This window comes from Schistocerca gregaria, chromosome 8 (genome assembly GCF_023897955.1).
Source record: "Schistocerca gregaria isolate iqSchGreg1 chromosome 8, iqSchGreg1.2, whole genome shotgun sequence".
NCBI lineage: Eukaryota > Metazoa > Arthropoda > Insecta > Orthoptera > Acrididae > Schistocerca > Schistocerca gregaria.
Genome location: NC_064927.1, coordinates 125,560,272 through 125,580,343, shown reverse-complemented (window position 1 = coordinate 125,580,343; position 20,072 = coordinate 125,560,272). Strand labels below are relative to the sequence as shown.

Sequence of the window (20,072 nt, the reverse complement as noted above, 5' to 3'; positions counted from 1 at the left end):
ACATGAACTTTGGACATTTGCTTTCCATGAGTAAGTGCTCAACTGACTGAGCTACCCAAGTACAACTAATGACCTCTCCTCAAAGTTTTACTTCCGCCAGTACCGCATCTCCTTCCTTTGTAGGAGATGAGGTACTGCCAGAAGTAAAGCTGTGAGGATGGGCCACACGTCATGCCTGGGTTGACAAGAGATAATGGCAGAAATAATGTTGTGAGGATAGGTTATGAGTCATGCTTGGGTACCTCAGTCAGTAGTGGTAGAACACTTGTTCATGAAAGGCAAAGGTCCCGAGTTGGAGTCTCATTATAGCACACTGTTTTAATCTTGCAGGAAGTTTCATGGCACCATTTATTATGCAATAATAAGCCCTCAGAAAAAATTGCATTTATTAGAAATGTAGCTATATGAGGGGCAGTCAACATTTTAATTATCAACTCAAAAAATTAATAAAATTATGTAATTAATTTTTTGTTTGTTTGTAGACACAAATCTATGTTCTTGGTACACACTAAAATCCCAGACAACAGTACCACAGCACACCACTAGAGATGACAAAACAAAATGACAAAGCCCAGTGACATACCGGAGAATTGTGCAATAATTAATTTTCAGCAGAAGCAGAAATGTTCCAGCTTCATCATGCCAATCCAGACACTTCTTTAGTAATTTGTCTGAAGCAGAGTAACACACTTTGATGTAAATAATTCAGTAATTTTACATATCAACAGATACCCCTCATAATGATACAAAAGTTGTACAATTCCACAATGCAACAGTACAACACTATAACATCAGAGCAGCAGTGATTGCAACTGGCAGTCAACACACATTCTCGAATCATAGAATACACCAAGAAACCACTGATCTCATGAACTTATTTAATTTCTTACCCAAATTCAGTCTGCAGACTGCCGGCATTGAAACACTTTCCATGCTCGTAACACCTGAGTAAGTGCGTTACCAATTCTAGTCTTTCACTGTCAGTCAGTTGTGAATGTAGGCCCATAGTACGCACCAACTGTATGCTACTTATATGTTGTTGCATTTGCCGTACCTAAAAATTAAGGTGGTTCTTTTTAAAAAAATCTTTAAAACAAGTGAGACAGCAGTCACTGAGTAACTTAATTTTTAATTGTAACAAATAACATTTTTGTTGCTTTAATTTTTTAAAGTTTGTTTTCGTGCTACTTACTCCAAAACCAAAAGCAACATTTTTCATTTAAGGATTTTATTTATTGAGTGCAGTTGAAAATGGAAAACATTTAAAACAAAGATATTGATAAAAAAATGAGCATTTTCAAAATAATTAACAACAGCCACTCAACCTTGTATCTTTAAAATTATTTTACAAAATTAATTTTTATTTGCATCTCACTATGAATAGGTACACTTACTGAAAAGATGTGAGCCTGTTGTGTAGACATGTAAAAACACTGAAGGTTTTACAATAAACTGAAGGATGAAAGGGAAAGGGAAAATTTGATTTGCTAATGAAACCCACACAAAAGTTGAAAAATCAGCATTGGATGGCATTTTATATAAGTGCGCTGTCATTCTTTACCTTGTAGTCACATCTCATAAAAGAAACATGATACGCAGTGACTTTTAGAGGAAATGAAATAAGTAAAGATAAATGGGTACCGAAGGTATAGAGAAGCAAATGACTTGTGAGCAGTGAGACAACTGGTGAAAGTTATAACTGTGGCTGCACAACTTGTGAGACATGTCTAAAGTCTGGCTCCAGCTGTCAGTGGCTGTGCTCATGTGTGTATGAGTTGTCAACGCAGGTGTTTCACAAAGGCCTTGTTGGCTGAAAGGTAACTTACTGACAGTTTTTTTAGTTGTGCCTTTCTGCGACTCAACATCTACGACGAGAAAGCGTCGGTATGTTGATACAGAAAATAAAAATCACACAAACACACACACAAATTTCAAGCTTTTGAACTCAAGGTTGCTTCATCAGGAAAGAGGGAAGGAGAGGGAAAGACGAAAGGATGTGGGTTTTAAGGGCGAGGGTAAGGAGTCATTCCCATCCCGGGAGTGGAAAGACATACCTTAGAGTGAAAAAAGGACAGGTATACACTCACAATCGCACGCACGCACATGCGCACGATGGTTACAAGGATGGTTTCCGGGGGTAACAGCCTGGGTAAGGATTCCAGGCGTTCGAGAAAGTGCTTGGTGTCTTTGATGGAGGATGGGAGACTGCATGTAATGAATTGAAGGTGTTGATCTATGTAGGCAGAGATACGCTCTGTGGGGGCTTGGTAACCAGCTACAACAGGGCAGCAGGGATGTTTGGGTTTGTGAATTTTAGGAGGTTGATGGAGTCAGGTGAAAGGTTTTGTAGTGGGCCTAAGGTTCTAAGGATTCCTTGAAGCTCCACCTAGACATCAGAAACGAGATTACCTTGGCAAACTTTGTATGTAGTGTTGTCTGAAAGCTGACGCAGTCCCTCAGCCACATACTTCCGCCGATCAAGTACCATGGTCGTGGAACCCTTGTCAGCCAGAAGAATGACGAAGGATCGATCAGCCTTTAGAGGAGGTGGGTCCCGCTGTGACAGAGGATGGAACTGTTCCAGGCAGGGTTCAATTTGGATAGTGTCTTGGGGAGTTGGATCATTAGGAGCAGGATTAGGATTATTTTTCTTCATGGCAAAGTGATATCTCCAGCAGAGACTACGAGTGTAGGACAGTAAATCTTTGACGAGGGTTGTTTGGTTGAATCTGGGAGAAGGGCTGAAGGTGAGGCCTTGGATGGGACAGAGGTTTTGGATTGGGAGAGAAGTTTGGAGGAAAGGTTAACTACTGAATTGGGTTGTTGTGGTTCCAGATTGTGTTGATCAGAATTTTGAGGGTTTGGGGGGAGTGAAGCTGGGAGATTGAGCAGATGGGAAAGACTGGGTCTGTGTGCAATGAGAGGAGGTTGAGGTTTGTTGGAAAGGTTCTGAAGGGTGAGTGAGTTGCCTTTCCGGAGGTGGGAAACCAAGAGATTGAATAGTTTTTTGAGGTGGAGGGTGGCATGCTATACTAATTTGCAGTTGGCCTGTAGGACGATGCTCTGAACAGCCGGTGTGGATGTGGGAGAGGAAGGATTGAGGACTTTGATTAGGGATAGGAGTTGACGGGTGTGTTCATTGGCTGAGTTGATGTGTAGGTGAAGGATTAGGCGTGTGAGGGCTATGGATTGTTCAGTTTGGAACTGGTATAGGTACTGATGGAAATAAGGGTTAAAGCCAGAGATGGGAACTTTAAGTGTGAGGCCTTTGGGGATAATGCCAAATGTCAGACAAGCCTGAGTAAATAAAATATGGGAGGGCAATCTGGCTAGGGTGAAAGCATGTTTGTGGAGGGAATGTATATAAAACTTAATGGCGTCATCGTGGGGATGTGGTGAGGGTGACATGGTATTTAGAAGGTGGAAAGTGTACATGAGGCTGAAATTAAAATAAAAACATATGGGGAGAGATAAAAGTGAACTAGAAAGCAACTGGAGTTCTGGTGTGCAAAAAGTCAAAAAAGTGTTGGCTAAAGCTGAGCTATGTTGGTGAACTTAGGTTGGTAAACAATGATGTGCACAAAGGTTAGGTGGTTGTGAGGCCTCCAAAACACATTAAAGGGTGGAAAAATTCAGGAAAATTTCGAAAAAACTGTGTGTAAATGTATTAAAAGGAGTGGATACATGGTGGCAGATTATGAAAATGAGGCTGACAATTGTCTGATGAAGAAATAATAACATTAAAAGCTGTGGGAAGCTGCTAAAAAATGATCGGTGATGTGGGAAAAATGGGAATGGAAATAAAGAGAAAGTTGTTAGAACTAGCCGAAATGGTTGTTTAATAGTGAAAGGAACTGTTTGTGAACTGAGAACGGTGGATTCTATAGCAGCGGTAGTATTGAAAGCATAACAAAAATTTTTTTGGTTATTGGATGGGAATGACTCCTTACCCTCTCCCTTAAAACCCACATCCTTTTGTCTTTCTCTCTCCTTCCCTCTTTCCTGATGAAGCAACCATGAGTTGCGAAATCTTGAAATATAATTGGAGGGGGGGGGGGGGGCTGAGGGAGGGGGGGTAGTAGTAGTATGATGTTTGACAGATTTTCTATTGACACTCAAAATAGAATGCAAGTATGCAAAATCATCATGTGCTGATGCCAAATGAGCAAAATTCATTTTTAACAATACATGGTGTACTAATACATTCATATTTTTTTACGGTATTCTACAACTGTAATATCAATAGGTAACTGTTGAAATCAGTTAGCTTATACAAATACATTGGTGTAACACTTTGTAGATGAAATGGACTTATCACATAGACTCAGATGTGGTAAAACAGATGATAGGCTTTGGTGTATTGGTAGAATACTCGGAAAATGCAATCATTCTACAAAGGAGATAGCTTATGAATCACTTGTGTGTGAACCATTCTGGAATATTGCTCAAGTTTGTGGCACCCATATCAAACAGGACTAACAGGGGGCACTGAACATATACCAAGAAGGGCAGCACAAATGGTATAAGGTTTGTTTGATCCATGGGAGAATATCACAGAGATGATGATGAAACTGAACTGGAAGACTCTTGAAGATATAGAAACTATCCTGTGAAAGCTTCCTTACAGAGTTGCGAGAAACGACTTGAATTGATGTATCTAGGAATTTACTTGAAGTCCAAATGTATCACTCCTGTAGGGATCATTGTAATTAATCTAATCTTGTTCCAATGTACACAGCTGCATTTAAATAGTTATTCTTCCTCTACTCCATATGTGAATGGAACTGGAACAAGCCCTAATAACTGTATAGTGGGACATACCCTCTGCCATGCACATCACCGTGATGTGCAGAGTATAAATGTACAGGCTAACCGTACTGTTATATGCAGTTCCGAAAGGCACTGCACTAACCAATAGTTTCTTATTTCTCAGCACCTCCATTTAAAAAATGCTGTTTGGTTATTGGTATAGCATGTCAGTGGCCCAGGAAATATATTACTTCTTGCACATTGTTCTTAGTCTTTTTTGGTCATCTTAGAACCACACTAATTTGGATCAGCTTCTTTCCTTTTGATCTTTATTCTCGCCCAATAGTCTTTCATTCATGTACTTTGAAATAATCTTGATTCTCCTGCCCACAATGTTTATGTGCTGGGTCTATTCTGCCCTGGATATCAATGGCATCCATAACTTCCTGTCTGAAAGTTACTCAGCTTGAAACTTCTTTTTCCTTTACTCCCCTGTCTTCTGGATTCCTTTCAACTCCTTGAATCCAGTGTATTTTACTACTCTTGTTGACAAGATACTTCAATATCTTAAGTGTAACCCTTCTTTAGGCAATTCTATGGGTGTCCAAAGAACATAATCCTTTTCTTGATATATGTCCGAGACCTTCTCAAGCTGTACATACAGTTCTTGGTTTGATTGCCTGCTATATTGACAGCCTCCTGTTGCTGAATTCCTAGCATCTTTCCATAAAGCCTTTGTTCTGAAAATTCTAGCCTCTTAAGTAATCCTGTTCTTACAAGTAACAATAACCATCCACAAATTGGTTTCAGGTTATTTTATTTAAAAAGTACCGTCATCGGATTTCAATTTTTACACTTCATCACCACATGGTTTTTCATGCTTCCATCAATACATATTATACATTGGTTTACCTGTTAGTTGCCCTATGATAAGCAATAATTTTCAAATTACAAACATGTAACCAAAATGGTTGCACTGCATATTTGTATTGAAATGTAACTTATGTGAAATGTCCATCTGGCACATTTATATTAGCAGTTTTCTTCCAATGAAATGTGTTCTTAAAGATGTTCGTACTCCTATTTTCATAGTCAAAAATGTTGCACCACATTGAAAGTAGTTTCGTTTGGTCACAAGATGAATTTTCACTGTGTACTATGTTTTGATTTACAGCATACAAAAACAAATACACAGTTTGCAAAGTACATAAATATCGAAGAGGCTACAATGCAAACACAAATTTTTGGGGGATGTAAATTACTGTTATGTTAGACTGAAATAGTGTTTAACATTAAATCTAGGGCACTAATGCACACAGAAATAAAATGTACATGGGATTTTGTGAATCATAGCACTACAAACTCATTTTATACAAAGGATAGTTAAAAAATCTACTCACGAAGCGACAGCAGGGGAACATACACACAAAAGGGATTAATGTTTATAAGCTTTTGGAGCCAGTTGCTCCTTTTTCTTGGTAGAAGAATTGATGGGAAGGAAAAGGGGTAAAGGGAAAGGACTGGAAAGGTTTGGAGAAAGGGGTACAGTTCACAAAAGTCACCCAGAACCCTGAGTCAGTGGAGACTTACCAGGTGGGATGAAAAGGAATGACTGATTGTTGGGAATTGCACTGGACGAGATTTGAAAACTTGAGAGCTTAAAGGTGGAAGACAGGTAAATATTCAAGACAAAGATTAATACTAAAACATTTTGCATGAGTTAATAAGAGTGAAGAGCTAAGTGCATTGTATGTAACAGAGGTGGGAGGGGGGACAGCGAAAAATAGACAGGTCAGAAAATGAAAGACGTAGGAAACTAAAATGGAGTGAAGAAATAAGTAGTTACTGTGAAGAAATGCCAAGACGGAAGGAATTAACATAAATTAAGGCCAGGTTGATGGCAAGAACCAAGGGTACATTGTAATACTAGTTCCCACCTACGGAGTTTTGAAAAACTGGTGTCGAGGGGAAAAATCCAAATGGTGCATGTGGTGAAACAAGCACCGAGGTCATGACTGTCATGTTGTACAGCGTGGTCTGCAAAAGGATATTGTGTGTTGCCTGTAAACATGCTCATTCATCCTGATTGGTATCTGGGTGTAGTCACACCACTGTAAAAGGCTGCACAGTGTTTAAAAGAACAGCTGATATGTGATGTGTAGGTTCACAGGTGGCTCTCCCTTTGAGAGTAGTTGTTTTTCCAGTTACAGGGCTTGAATAGGTGGTGATATGAGGGCATATAGGGCAAGTCTTGCAGTGGGGCTGGTCACCGGGGTAGGAGCTATAGAGTAGGGACATGGGTGTAAAAGGAGCATAGGGTCTGACAAGGATATTGTGTAGATTAGGAGATGACAAAAAGCTAGTCTAGGTGTGGTGGGCAAAATCTCTGAAAGAATGGGTCTCATTGCAGGGCATGGTGTTAGAAAGGTGTAGCCTTGTTGAAGTAGATGATTAATACATTCAAGACCAGGATAATACTGGATGACAAGTGGCATGCTCCAAAGTTGTCTTTTGGTGGGCAGCAGTATGAGGATTGGATATGATGGCCCGGGAATTCTACTATTGAACTAGGCTGGGATGTAAACACTGTTTGGCCTTTTGTGTTGGCATTACCACCACAGAGTTCTCGGTAAGAATGAATGGGTATAGGCAGAGGGCATATACAGGCAACACACAATATCCTGTGACACAGCATGCTGTACAACATGACATTCATGACTTCAGTGCATGTTTCAACACATGCACCATCTGGTTTTTACCCCAAGACATTTTTCATAACTTCACTGGTGGGAACCAGCAATACAACATGTCCTTGGTTCTCGCCACCCACTTGGTCTTAATTTATGTTAATTCCTTCTGTCTCAGCATTTCTTCACTGTAACTACTACTTTCTTCATTCTATTTTAGTTTCTTACATTTTTCATTTTCTGATCTGTCTATTTTTCGCCGTCTCCCCTCTCACCTCTGTTACCTACAATGTATTTAGCTCTTCACTCTTATTAACTCATGCACGATGTTTTAGTACTAATCTTTGTCTTGCATATTTACTCTGCCTTCCACCTTTAAGATCTCAGGTTTTCAAATCTCGTCCAGTGCAGTTCCCAACAATCAGTCTTTCCTTCTCATGCCGCCTATTAAGTCTCTTCTGACCTGGGTTGCTGGGCTATTTTTCTGAACAATATCTATTTTCCCAAACCCCTCCAGTCCTTTTCCTTCACCCCTCCTCCTTCCCCTTCAACTCTTCTTCCAGAAGAAGGAGCCACTGGCTCCGAAAGCTTATAAAACTTGACCCCTTTTGTGCGTGTCTTCCCCTGTCGTTCCTTGGTGAGCAGACTTGTTATCTTTCTAGTTACATTACGCTGTCAACAACTGATCATTTTCCGTGTTATCTGTTACAACAACAGAGATACAAGTGTGGGCAAGAAGTGTGTTAATCCTTACACTCTATATGAACATCAATGATGATAAAACATTAGAATTTATTCACATTTAGCGCCATAAATAATACTGTCTATTGTAGGTACATACAGTATTATGAGACTTGTTACTGGATACACAGATAGGTGTACAATTATTATATTTGAGCACAGAAGTACTTTCTAGAATTTTTCAGAAAGATTTGTTACCAAATACAGTCTGCTAATTAAGGATGTTACCCAGGGGAAGTGTTTATGTGTATGTATTTCTATTTCCTCTAATATATTCATAGTGGCGCTTTTTTCTGCTGAATGTAGTATTTTCATATTGCTTTCAGTGTGTTTCAGTGACTGGTTTTCTTCTCCAATGCAGGCTGATTTACTGCAGGAGGCCTTGAAAAGATTTAAATTGTGGATCACTTTTTGCTGTAATTTATTGTTAGTAAAGAAGCTGATACTAATATTCTTCTTCTTAAATAAGTTTGAAATTTATTATGATATACTGCTCTGCTGTGGAGCTGTGGCTTTTGTTTTTATTTTGTTGTGGAGTTTTTCTATTATTATAGGATCATAATCATTATTGTGGGCAACTGTTTTAATTATACCGATTTCATTTTGTTGATCTGTATGATTCATAGGTACTGTTTGCATTCGGTGTTCCATAGCTCTGAACTATGACATAGCTGGGATGGCATGAGGAGTTGTCAATGCTGACATCTGTGGTGGTGGGTTTCTTGTAGTTACTAAATTGATGGTTATGGTTGAATGTTACAGATTTTAAGATTAAGAAAATTTATTCTCTTATTTGTTTCATGCTGAACTATGAATTTAATATTTTTATGCTTTTTGCTGAGGTCTGTTGCCAATATATCCATCAAAGATAAAGATTGTACCATCAACAAACCTTTTGGTTGTAATTTGTTGAGAAATATTTTTGTTCTATGTGGCTGACGTAAATTTCTCCTAATATCCCAGCTAAGCTACTTTCCACTGCCAAACCATTATATTGTAGGTAAAGCTGTGTATTTGCTTCTGTGTACTATAAATCAAAACATGTGCTGAACATAAAAAAAAAAAAATTGTGACTGAAGGAAAGTGGTTTACAATGCAGTGCATCATTTTTGAAAAACAAACTTCCGTGAGAATGTATTTAAGTGCAAGAAAACTGTTAAGACAAATGTGCCAGATGGACATTTCACATAAGTTGCATTCCAACACAAATATGTAGCACAGCCATTTTTATTACACATTTATAAATTATAAATTATTGTTTATCCTGGGGCACTTAACAGGAAACCAATGTACAATAAGTACTGATGAAAGAATGAAAAAACTGTGTGATGATGAATTGTAAAAAATTTAAAACTTGTAACAGTACTTTTTGAACAATGAAACCAATTCGTGGCTGGTTGCTGGACACCATCAACAATTTATTTTATATAACAGCCATGGTCTCCTACCATGTCTACATATGACAAAATTTCATTCTTTTTATTGTATATGTACATAGGAAGTTAGCAAGATAAATTTATCTTGTTTGTTTGTGAACTCTTAGATCCTTTTCCCATCAGAGCAGTTTTTATCCTTTCTCCAAGGCATTTAAATGTCCCTACCTTCTGAATTTTTCCTCCAAATGTTTTCCACATAAAAGGTGTCTTGATGTTTGTCATATACTGTCTCCTCAACAGCGACCTGGAAACATGCTTTAGCCGCTGGTGGTTGGTTTTGTTCATTTAGTTGTGCCATTGTTTTCTGTTCTTCCTGATTTGATTCAGTATCTCTTCATTAGTTATCAGATCTACTCACTATCTCCAGCATTCTTCTGTAGCGACATATTTCAAAAGCTTCTACTCTCCTCCTTTCCTTACTGTTGACTGTGTATATTCAAGTTACAGATGAATACCTTCACAAAATACTTCCTGACATTTAAATTCATATTTGATGTTTACATATTTATCCTCTTGAAAAATGCTTTTCTTGCTACTGTAAGTCAGCATGCTAAATCCTTTACCTCTGTCACTGCCACACCCTTGGTAATGGAAAGTTCTAGTAGGATGCAATAAATCAGGTGTAAAAGTAACAACTCCTGCAACACTAGAGATTCTGAGATGTTGCAAGGCGTGTAAGAAGACTGCAAACTTCACTAGCTATCAAACAATGGAAAATACAGGGTGGAATGCAACAATACAAGAGACGTGTGCAAGTTGCATTTGTGTGTGTGTGTGTGTGTGTGTGTGTGTACTGCTGACAAAGGCCTTAATGGACGAAAGCTATAACTGTGTGAATCTTTTTGTTGTGCCTATCGCGACTCAGCATCTCCACTGTGTGGCGAGTAGCAACTTGCTTTTTTCCCACATACACAAATGATTCTTCCCCAAGTCGTCATCACTTATTTTGTTGCCCAAGTAGTAAAACATATCTACCACTTTTTGGCTCATTTTCTAATCTAACTTGTTCATCATTGACTGATTTATTTTCATAAATTCCATTACCCTGAATAATGAAGCAGATAATTAAATAGTCAAAAGAACAACCTCTAGGTTCACAACAACAGACTTAGGCAAGGACAATAATACACAATACACACTTATCTTCTGAGATAAGTTTTAGGGTCAACATTGCCTCATGTGTTCCTACATTTCCCTGAAAGCCAAAACTCATCTCCCTCAGGATCGGCTTCTACCAGCCTTTTGATTCTTCTACAAACAATGCTTGCTACTAATTTGCAACCATAACATACTTCACTTGTCTGGCAAATCTTGAATATCAGGTGGAATTGTTTTGTGATGGATGGCTCTCCGAAAAAGTTCAATAACTCTGAGGAAACATTGTCAACTCCACAGGCCTTGTTTCTTTTAATAAGGATATATTGTAACATTCTATTACCTTGTGTCACTGACAAACCCAATAGGGTATAAAACAAATGACTAAATAACAAACAGGGATGGTATGGGCACTCTAGAGACCTGGAGTTGAGAAATCAGAGCTGGTGATGTAGTTTTAACAAGGTAGTTACAGTTTTAATGTCTTCATGAAAAAGAGTGTATGAACTGGTCATTAACTATTTTTTGCTTCTGGTATTAATGAGGTTATATTGATGAGTGTATGTGATGAGCTTTCTGCTTTCTATAAAATTTATGTCACCCTCAAGACTGACTGCATAATATTTAGGAAACCACGAGAAAAACTTTACCTGTGGAAAATGTGCTGCTGAATGTTATGTTCACCATTAGCCTACTGAACGAACTATATAAAGCATCAGGCTTTGGAATCAAACAGGATGACTGTATGGCATACAACATTCTGACTGTTCTTTCTGTCAAAGTCTCCAATAAGTATTCTGGCAAACTACCCATGTATTGTTTTTCAATAACTTTAAACATCAGTTTTTCTCTCTTATTCTCTTTGTGTATGTATCAGTACCAATTTATCTTATTGATTAGATGGAAGATACTATTTAATTTATCATAACACAATTTAATCTCTCACTCTTACAGTTTCTCCCTGTTCAGTTATTTCTCCTTTTAAAAAAAATAAGTGAACAGTTTAATGACCAGTCAATGTTGGAGTAGAGTAGTGACATATGCAAATGAACAGTCGTAGAATTTGCCTCAAGTGATTTAGGAAAATTACATGATACAATGTGGGTTATCAGGTGAGGATATGAACCTTGTCTCCCACCACCCCCTGCTATAAATGAGAGTCTTGTGTCTTAATCATTGCCCCACCTCACATCATTCAGCGTCTCCCTCCAGTTTCAATTACATGAAAAGATCACTATGAATTTTTGCAATAAATACTAATTTTACAATTTTTTAAAAAACATTCTCCATATCGATCTTCAGCAACTGGAAATGATATTGTAACACGAGTTTTTCCACATCTCCTTAGTGAATCTTCTAAAATTCTTTCCACTAGAGATATGTTCCTTCAGCATGTTATTTATATGAGAAAACAATAATGAATGATCAGCTGCCACCCAGGTTGTACTTTTAACTAGTCACACATAATCAACATTGTGCACACTCTGCAAAAACAAGAGACAGAAAAAATAATTAAAAAAAAAAAAAAACCACCACCACAATGAGACACTGTGCAAAAGCTAAAATCAGCATCATGCACCTAATCCGGCATGGCTGGCCTGGCTCACAGCATTTCAGCATCTCAGTGGAATTACGAAGAATGAAGGAGGCTAGTAAAATTCTATTTTCAATCAGCCTCAGAAACTACCAACAACATGGAATTTGGTAAACAAAGGTCCACATTATACAAAATGCATTTTCCTTCCTGTCGCATTATATTTCATTGAACTAAATTATCATCATTGTTCCATAAACTACAAGTATTTTATGATTAAATTTTGCTGGAGATTCAGAAACAGTTGTATTACAAGCTACTGCAGTGCAATTCATTTAGTTACGGCACTTCCTGATGTATTTTGGTTGTCACGTGTACATAAACAAAATGTTCACATGTAACTTGAGAAACACAAGGTACTGAAGAGCACTAACTAGTGGTGTGTGTGTGTGTGTGTGTGTGTGGTGGGGATGGGTGGGTGAATGCGCGTGCGCACTACGAAGGTCATACAGACCGAACACTAATTTGTGACAGTCTTATTGTTGGGCCTATCTCAGCATCTCTGCTATATGGTGACACGCAACTTTCCTTTTAATAATATTGTTACATTCCATCCTGGATTTTCTATTGTTTGAAAATGCATATGAATATGAAAATACTCTTAACAGGTACACACAGCATCACCATTAACAAAGTATTCAATACATATTGTTTTACTAGAATTAACAGTACCTCAACAGATGATTATAAATGCTCTTGTTGCCTATAAAAAAACTAAGGTTTTATGGGTCAGAACATGCTTACGTAAAAAATCTTACATCTTTTAATATGCATCATTTCTTTCCCCATGTATATCATCCCAGTGTCACCTGCACTCAAAACTCTACAGAAGTACTGTGTGTGTGTGTGTGTGTGTGTGTGTGTGTGTGTGTGTGTGTGTGTGTGTGTGTGTGTCACATTTTCACACCAAATACACATCTCAAAAAGAATATTTCATAATAATAAGTTATCTGGCATATTTTTTGCTTGTGGAGAGCAACAACATTATCATTTACAAAACAGCTATAAACTGGGTTACCACTGAAGTGAGAATTATTTGTTCTATTAAACTGTGTATTCTGCAACCAATCTACGCAGCACATAACTTGGTATCATTTTGCTCAGGTGACAAACCAAAAGAGCCAGCTCATGTAAGTATATAGCCACAAACAAAAATGAAAGTAATGATCAAGTTAGCGTATGTTTATTAATTAATAAATATATACAAAACAAATGCAGTAATGTGAACAATTACGGCTGTCAAGTAAGTCATTACATATTGAAGGAACATACCGTTGCTGGCATTTCTCTACCCTGCAGTCCAACAGTCTGTTCCACTTGAGATACGAATTCCTGGTGGCGATCCTCGGGCAGCAGGGAAACAAATCTCTTCAAGTCAGACACACAACAAGGTTTATCGCTAAAATTCCTGAAGTACGCCATCATCAAGTCCACAATGTCACCTATTCAAAAATTCCAAACTGAGTGATGCTAACAGTGTCAAACACAAGGATACACAATATTCAATACTTTTATTAAAATTTAAAATAAGTAAGATGAAAATAGAACATATAAAGATCGATTAACTTTCCTCTATTAACAATGTAATGCTCCTATGAAACTATGTTTCTTTTTTTTAATTATAGCAATAACATATTTTAAGTTTTAATCTTCACATCAGTGTCACCTCTGCTTAGTCAAATGTCTTTTTTACAAATGATCATACAGACAAGATTCTGTATTCGTACTACCAGCAGGAAAGGTGCTAAGAGAAATTGATAAGCTACAAAGTTTGAAGAAATAAAATGAGCAAGAAATGTAACAGACAAATAAATAAATGGGAGAAAGAGATTTGGGATACATATACTGGAATCGCTGCTGTTAAATCATGCTCATAACTAATTATGTTGTAATAAATGTATTGAATGTAATTACATGCAGAAGTAGTTGGATATTTTTTCTCTCAGCGCAATCCGTGATACAATCATTGTGGATGAAACATTAATACAGTTGATAATGAACACACACAAAAACAGTTCATAGGCTGTTATTTTAAAAAAGGTATAAACTATTTTACATGCAACCTGTAAATGATTGCATATACCGTAAATCCTCGCTAATTTGAAATTTGTGACAGCTCAGACTGGTCTTTTGTCGTGAACTAAAATATGGCCTCACTGTTCCAGAAATAATTTCTGCCAACTGTAAAATGTTGCAAGCGTCATCTCTCTTCTAGTTCACTTCACATGTGGCCAATAATAAGTAATGTGTCTAGCATCATCAGTCATGAGCACCCAACAAAATCAAAGCCTACTCAGTTCACTTGCTCAAGCTCACACAATGACTTATGTAAAATCCCATGTTTGTGATAGCTTTAAAGTGTATGGGAGTGTCATTCAGTACAATACAGACACCAATATGAGTGTTAGGAGTATACACATATCATTAAGTTTAGAAGATAAAATGAGATTTCTTGATAAAATTCAAGCTGGGTTTTTGTACAGAGTGTAATGAGAAGAGTTTGGATTTGCTAAGCCGACTTTTGATAATATAAAAAAACATTGCAATAAAACTTTGTACAAGGCCTTAAAGCAACATGAAATAACTGGTAAATGAAAACTGACGACTGCATCAAAACTGACCACCATCATTGGCACTCTGTACACTTCGTACAAACAAAACACTTTTGGAGTTCCTGGAAGTGGAGTCGAGCTCCAGCCTGCAGCAGAAAGAGGAGGTGGTAAACTTGGCCAAACAGGTTTCCAGCTCAGTACTAGATATCTATTCAGATTCCATAATCAGCATAATATCTTCAATAGAATAATGTGTGTGAAAAGTTTTAAGTTACAAATGCACCAGATGGACAATTCACATAAGTTGCATTCCAACACAAATATGTAGTGCAACCATTTAGGTTACACATTTGTAATTTGTTGGTCTTTGGTTTGTGGGGGTTGAAGGGACCAGATTACTTGTAATTTGTAAATTACTGTTTATCCTAGGAAATCACACAGGAAACCAACACATAATCTGAATTGATGGAAGCACGAAAAAACCATCTGCTGATAAATTGTATAAAAATTTTAAAATTAGTAATGGTACTTTTTAAATATAATCACCTAAAACCGATCTATGCCTGGTTGCTGTACACCGCCAATAGTTTACAAGTAAGTTCCTTCTTTAACCTATTGTCATCAAATATTGTTGATGACAATACTGCCATGGTGTCAGGTAGGTGTACCTCTTTAGCTGCAGTGGAGCATATCAGATCCAGATGACTTCAGCAAAGAACTGGTGAAGTATGTACCATTTTACAGTAAAAGTAGTATACAAATTTCCAGCACAGTGCAGGCATTAATTTTCGAATACGTCAGTAGTGTGTATATCAAAATGTACTATGGCTTTGTTAAATTCTCTTTATCATTATTCTGATATTTTACATTGATTGTTTTTAAATTACACTGTACAACATTTAAAATAATACTGCAATACTTCTAGTTTCCTTTTTATCATTATACACATTGTATATTATATTTCTCATTACACCTTCTGATAAACAATTTAGAAAACATTTCTGTAATTCAGTCTTTCAATAATTTGGACTGAAACTCCCTCGAGTTAGTGAGGTTTCACTTAATGTAGCTGCATTTGAGGACTTCATACAGGACTGTTTTAATATTCGATTCCTAACATCTGGATGTGAAACTGAAATAACAAAATATCGAAGTTTCCGAATTACAGACGGTATTGGAATAAAGAGGAATTCAATTGTTTAGGCTTAGAACACCTTCAGCATTTCTCATACAGATTACGATTTAGTACTGTCTAATAAGATTACCAGCTATTAAGGTGATCATCTGCACTTAATTTGATGTATGGTTGTCAGTTGGCTTTTCTTAAACTAAAAATAAACCTTTTTATTGGTGGAAAACAGTTACATACAGCATGTGGCAACTAAAGTCCTAACACCACTCAGTATCAAGCAACCGTTTCAGATAGTGGCATGGTTTTCAGCTAATATTGGTACACTCACAGGAGAATATTTTGCAGTACAGTTAATACTGTAATGTTTACACTATCAAAATACAGAAGTAATAATAGCTCTTTTCATTGGATCAACATACATTTCTTGGCAGCATTTGACAGCCTGTGGAAAAATCAGCATAGTGATACTACAGGTCAGTGTTTGCAATGGAACTTTTCATGAAAAAGAGCCTGAAAATTAGCTTAGTGTGATGCCAGAGACAATATCAACTCTGTTCCCTTATATACACAGTGTAATGAGATGTCAGACTTGGATTTTGCATGTAACACTTCAGGGTTTTAAACAAAAGCTCTACATGTAAACATTTAGAGGTAATACATGTCACAGCACTCACCTTTTCACTGGAGATGAATACTGTAAGTGAATTCTTCAATAGGAAAAAAGAATACTAGCTGCTATTTCACCTTATTAGATAAAATGTTTTGAATGATAAATGTATTGAAAGATCATCTGCCTTCTGCATACAATCATTTGCAAAATACTTCGTTTAGTAACCCCGCTGGGCATGCACGGGATGATACATACATATTGATATGCATAATGTCCCACGCATCCTGCAAGGATGCCTACGGCAGGAATGCAGGCACTATTGCAAGCCAGTCAAGTGAGCTTCCATAATGGGCAAATATGAGACTGCTCAGCGGCGGCCTCTTCGAGTTTGCAGTACTCTGACTCACCTCTATCTCTATGGAACCTGCAACACTGACTGTTTACTGAGTATAGTGCAACAAATCATGAGCTTGTGGTTTCCACCACTGCTTACCTATATGGAACTTCGAGTACGAAATTTGAGTTATGCGATTAACTCACGCTTTGACCTTACTCTACTACTATGGATCTCAAAATAATTTCTGTTTTTGGCTCAGATGACACTTTCTCCAAGAACTATTACTGTTTGATTCCAGGACTAACTGACAATTTAGAATGTTGTTACAGACTTTATTTTATGTTAATTAAAAGTTATGTCCCATAATGTTGCTTACAGCATTGCTGGTGATGCGGTCGCAGTTATAGTTCGCCAAGCATTACCACAGACACCAGTTTGCTTAAGCTTTGGCAGCAACAGTATTTAGACCTGATCAAACACTTAACTAATTCAAAATACTCAACTAGTTCACAGAAACAATGGCAACAACAGCTAACCTGGCAACAACAACTGCATCAGGAATTACTCAAATATTAAACTAGTGCTACACAACAACAGCCAAACTACAGGAGGAGGAGGAGGAAGAGGAGGAGGAGGAGAAGCTGCAGCAGACACTGCCAACCATTTCAGCCTTTAGGGAGGTTCAAGAATAGTTGGAAGTATTGTATTTACCTGTTTACAACATGAGGTTTTCCCCTAAATTTGTCAGTCGAAAAATACAGAGTTGTCTTATATTCACGGGTTAAGCTATTGCTGCTGAGGTGAATGTTTTTACACTGTGTAATAGATTAATATAGGGCTCATCTTACATTTGCAGATGAAGCTTTGGCTACTTAAGTTTTGTACAAATTTGTTCTGAAAATTCCAAAGGGCAAGACATATCAAACAATACTTGCGTTTGAATAGGCTCAAGATTTGCAGATATGGCAAAGTGCTCAAAACAGTATCAATCTTGCTCGAACAATCATGTGACATTTCTCTTCTGGTGGCAGCACAAGGCATATGCGAGAAACTATGAACTAGCCACTACAACAATCTAATGCTCTGCTTAAAAATCAACAATTTTGTGAAACACAGGAGGAAATAACATTAAACTCTATCAACTTACACACTATTGTTGTATCTGAACTGGTTTGCAACAAGAGTTCTCGTATATGTATGGATACCATACACATACATTTTAAGTAAAGCCACCCTCCAAAGGTGAAAACCTTGTTCTTCAAAAACCATTATTTGACTCTGAACTCAAGTCACTATTTTATTGGTTTATGTGAAACTAATGATTTACCAAGTGGGTTGCAAATGAGAAATTTGGTCACTGTACACGTATTAGAATACTGGAGAGAATTGTTACCAATTTTTAATCATGTTTAGAACAAGATGATGACTTTCAGATGAAGCAAGAAGGAAAATAATCCAGAATGAAATAAATCTTACTGCACTATTTGTAATTATCGAGAAGAATAAATAACAGCGGAAAGACCCATTTGGATTTAGTGCAAACAGAAGTCACTAGATTGCTGGATGAGTGAAACTTTGATATTTGGATTGAACAGATAATACCATCTTTTATTTATGTATTAGTTGCTGTTGTTACATATGACCTTCACTCTAAGAGCATATTGTCGCCCATGTTTGACTGTTGCTCAAGCACAGCACTTTGGGATGTTAGAGGGGGAACAGTGACCCAGCTTTGGCTGAGAGCTATGGTGTGTGTGGTGAGGGGAGAGTTGAGCAGGGAAAAATTTCGTCATGCAGCCAACCACAGGAATGTATACTGTGTACTTTTTTAAACATCTACCATCTTTAAACTGCAGTTTTCCTGAGTCCATTTGTATTCAGAATCAAACTGATTTTAAAACTGTTCTAATAATCAATGATAGCATACGTCTGTTTTGAATAATACCATACACTTCCCCGCATGGACCTTGCCATTGGTGGCGAGGCTTGCATGCCTCAGTGATACATATAGCCATATAAAACATGCAACCACAATTGTAGGAAGGGGGGGGGTGGAAATCTGTTATGTACAGGTCCTTTTCAATGGTTGCAGGGGCAACAGTCTTGATGATAGACTGATCTGGCCTTGTAACATCAACCAAAACGGCCTAACTGTGCTGGTAATGTGAATGGTTGAAAGCACAAGGAAACTGCAGCTGTAATATTTCCTCTACTGTACAGTTATATGATGATGGCATCCTCTTGGGTAAAATATTCCGCATGTAAAATAGTCCCCCATTGAGATCTCCAGGTGGGGACTATTGCAGATGACGTCGTGATCGGGAGGAACAGAACTGGTATTCTACGAATCAGAGTGTGGAATGTCAGACACCTTAATCAGGCATATGGGTTAGGAAACTTAAAAGGTAAATGGATATGTTAAAATCAGATATAGTGGAAATTAGTGAAGTTTGGTGTCAGGAAGAACAGGAGCGATAAGGTGAATACAGAGATATAAATATAAAAGCAAATAAGGGTAATGCAGGAGTTTGTTTAATAATGAGGAAATAGGAAGGCGTATAAGCTGCTATGAACACCATAATGAAAGCATCAATGTAGCCAAGATAGCCACGACACCCACACCCACCACAGTAGTACAAGTTTATATGCCAACTAGCTTCGCAGATGAGGAAATGTATAATGAGATAAAAGAAATTATTCAGATAGTTCAGGAAAACTAAAATTTAGCAGTCATGGGGGACTGGAAATCAATAGTAGGAAAAAGGAAGAGAAGGACAAGTAGTGGGTGACTGTGAACTGGGGCACAAGAATGAAAGAGGAAGCTGCCTGGTAGAATTTTGCACAAAGCATAATTTAATCACAGCTAACACTTAGTTTAAGAATCACGAAAGAAGGCTGTATAAGTGCAAGAGGCCTCGAGACACTGGAAGGTTTCAGATAGATCATATAATGGTAAGACAGATATAGAAATCAGGTTTTAAATTGTAAGACATTTCCATAGGCAGATGGGGACTGACCACAATTTATTGGTTACGATGAGATAAAAGAAATTATTCAGGTAGTGAAGGGAGATGAAAATTTAATAGTCATGGGTGACTGGAATTCGACAGTAGGAAAAGGAAGAGAAGGAAACATAGTA

The 20,072-nt window shown here is 37.5% G+C and overlaps 1 protein-coding gene across 2 annotated transcripts in view; it reads right to left on the bottom strand.

The window, feature by feature from the left end:
* The window catches only part of LOC126284352 (N-alpha-acetyltransferase 25, NatB auxiliary subunit), an 84,685-nt gene that overhangs the window by 50,642 nt on the left and 13,971 nt on the right, over positions 1-20,072 (bottom strand). For both annotated transcript variants that reach the window (XM_049983217.1, XM_049983218.1), the window contains exons 8-9: positions 13,575-13,744; positions 891-1,054 (exon numbers count right to left, since the gene is read on the bottom strand). In XM_049983217.1, coding sequence (XP_049839174.1) covers positions 891-1,054; positions 13,575-13,744 — 334 coding nt within the window. The remainder of the gene's footprint in view (positions 1-890; positions 1,055-13,574; positions 13,745-20,072) is intronic.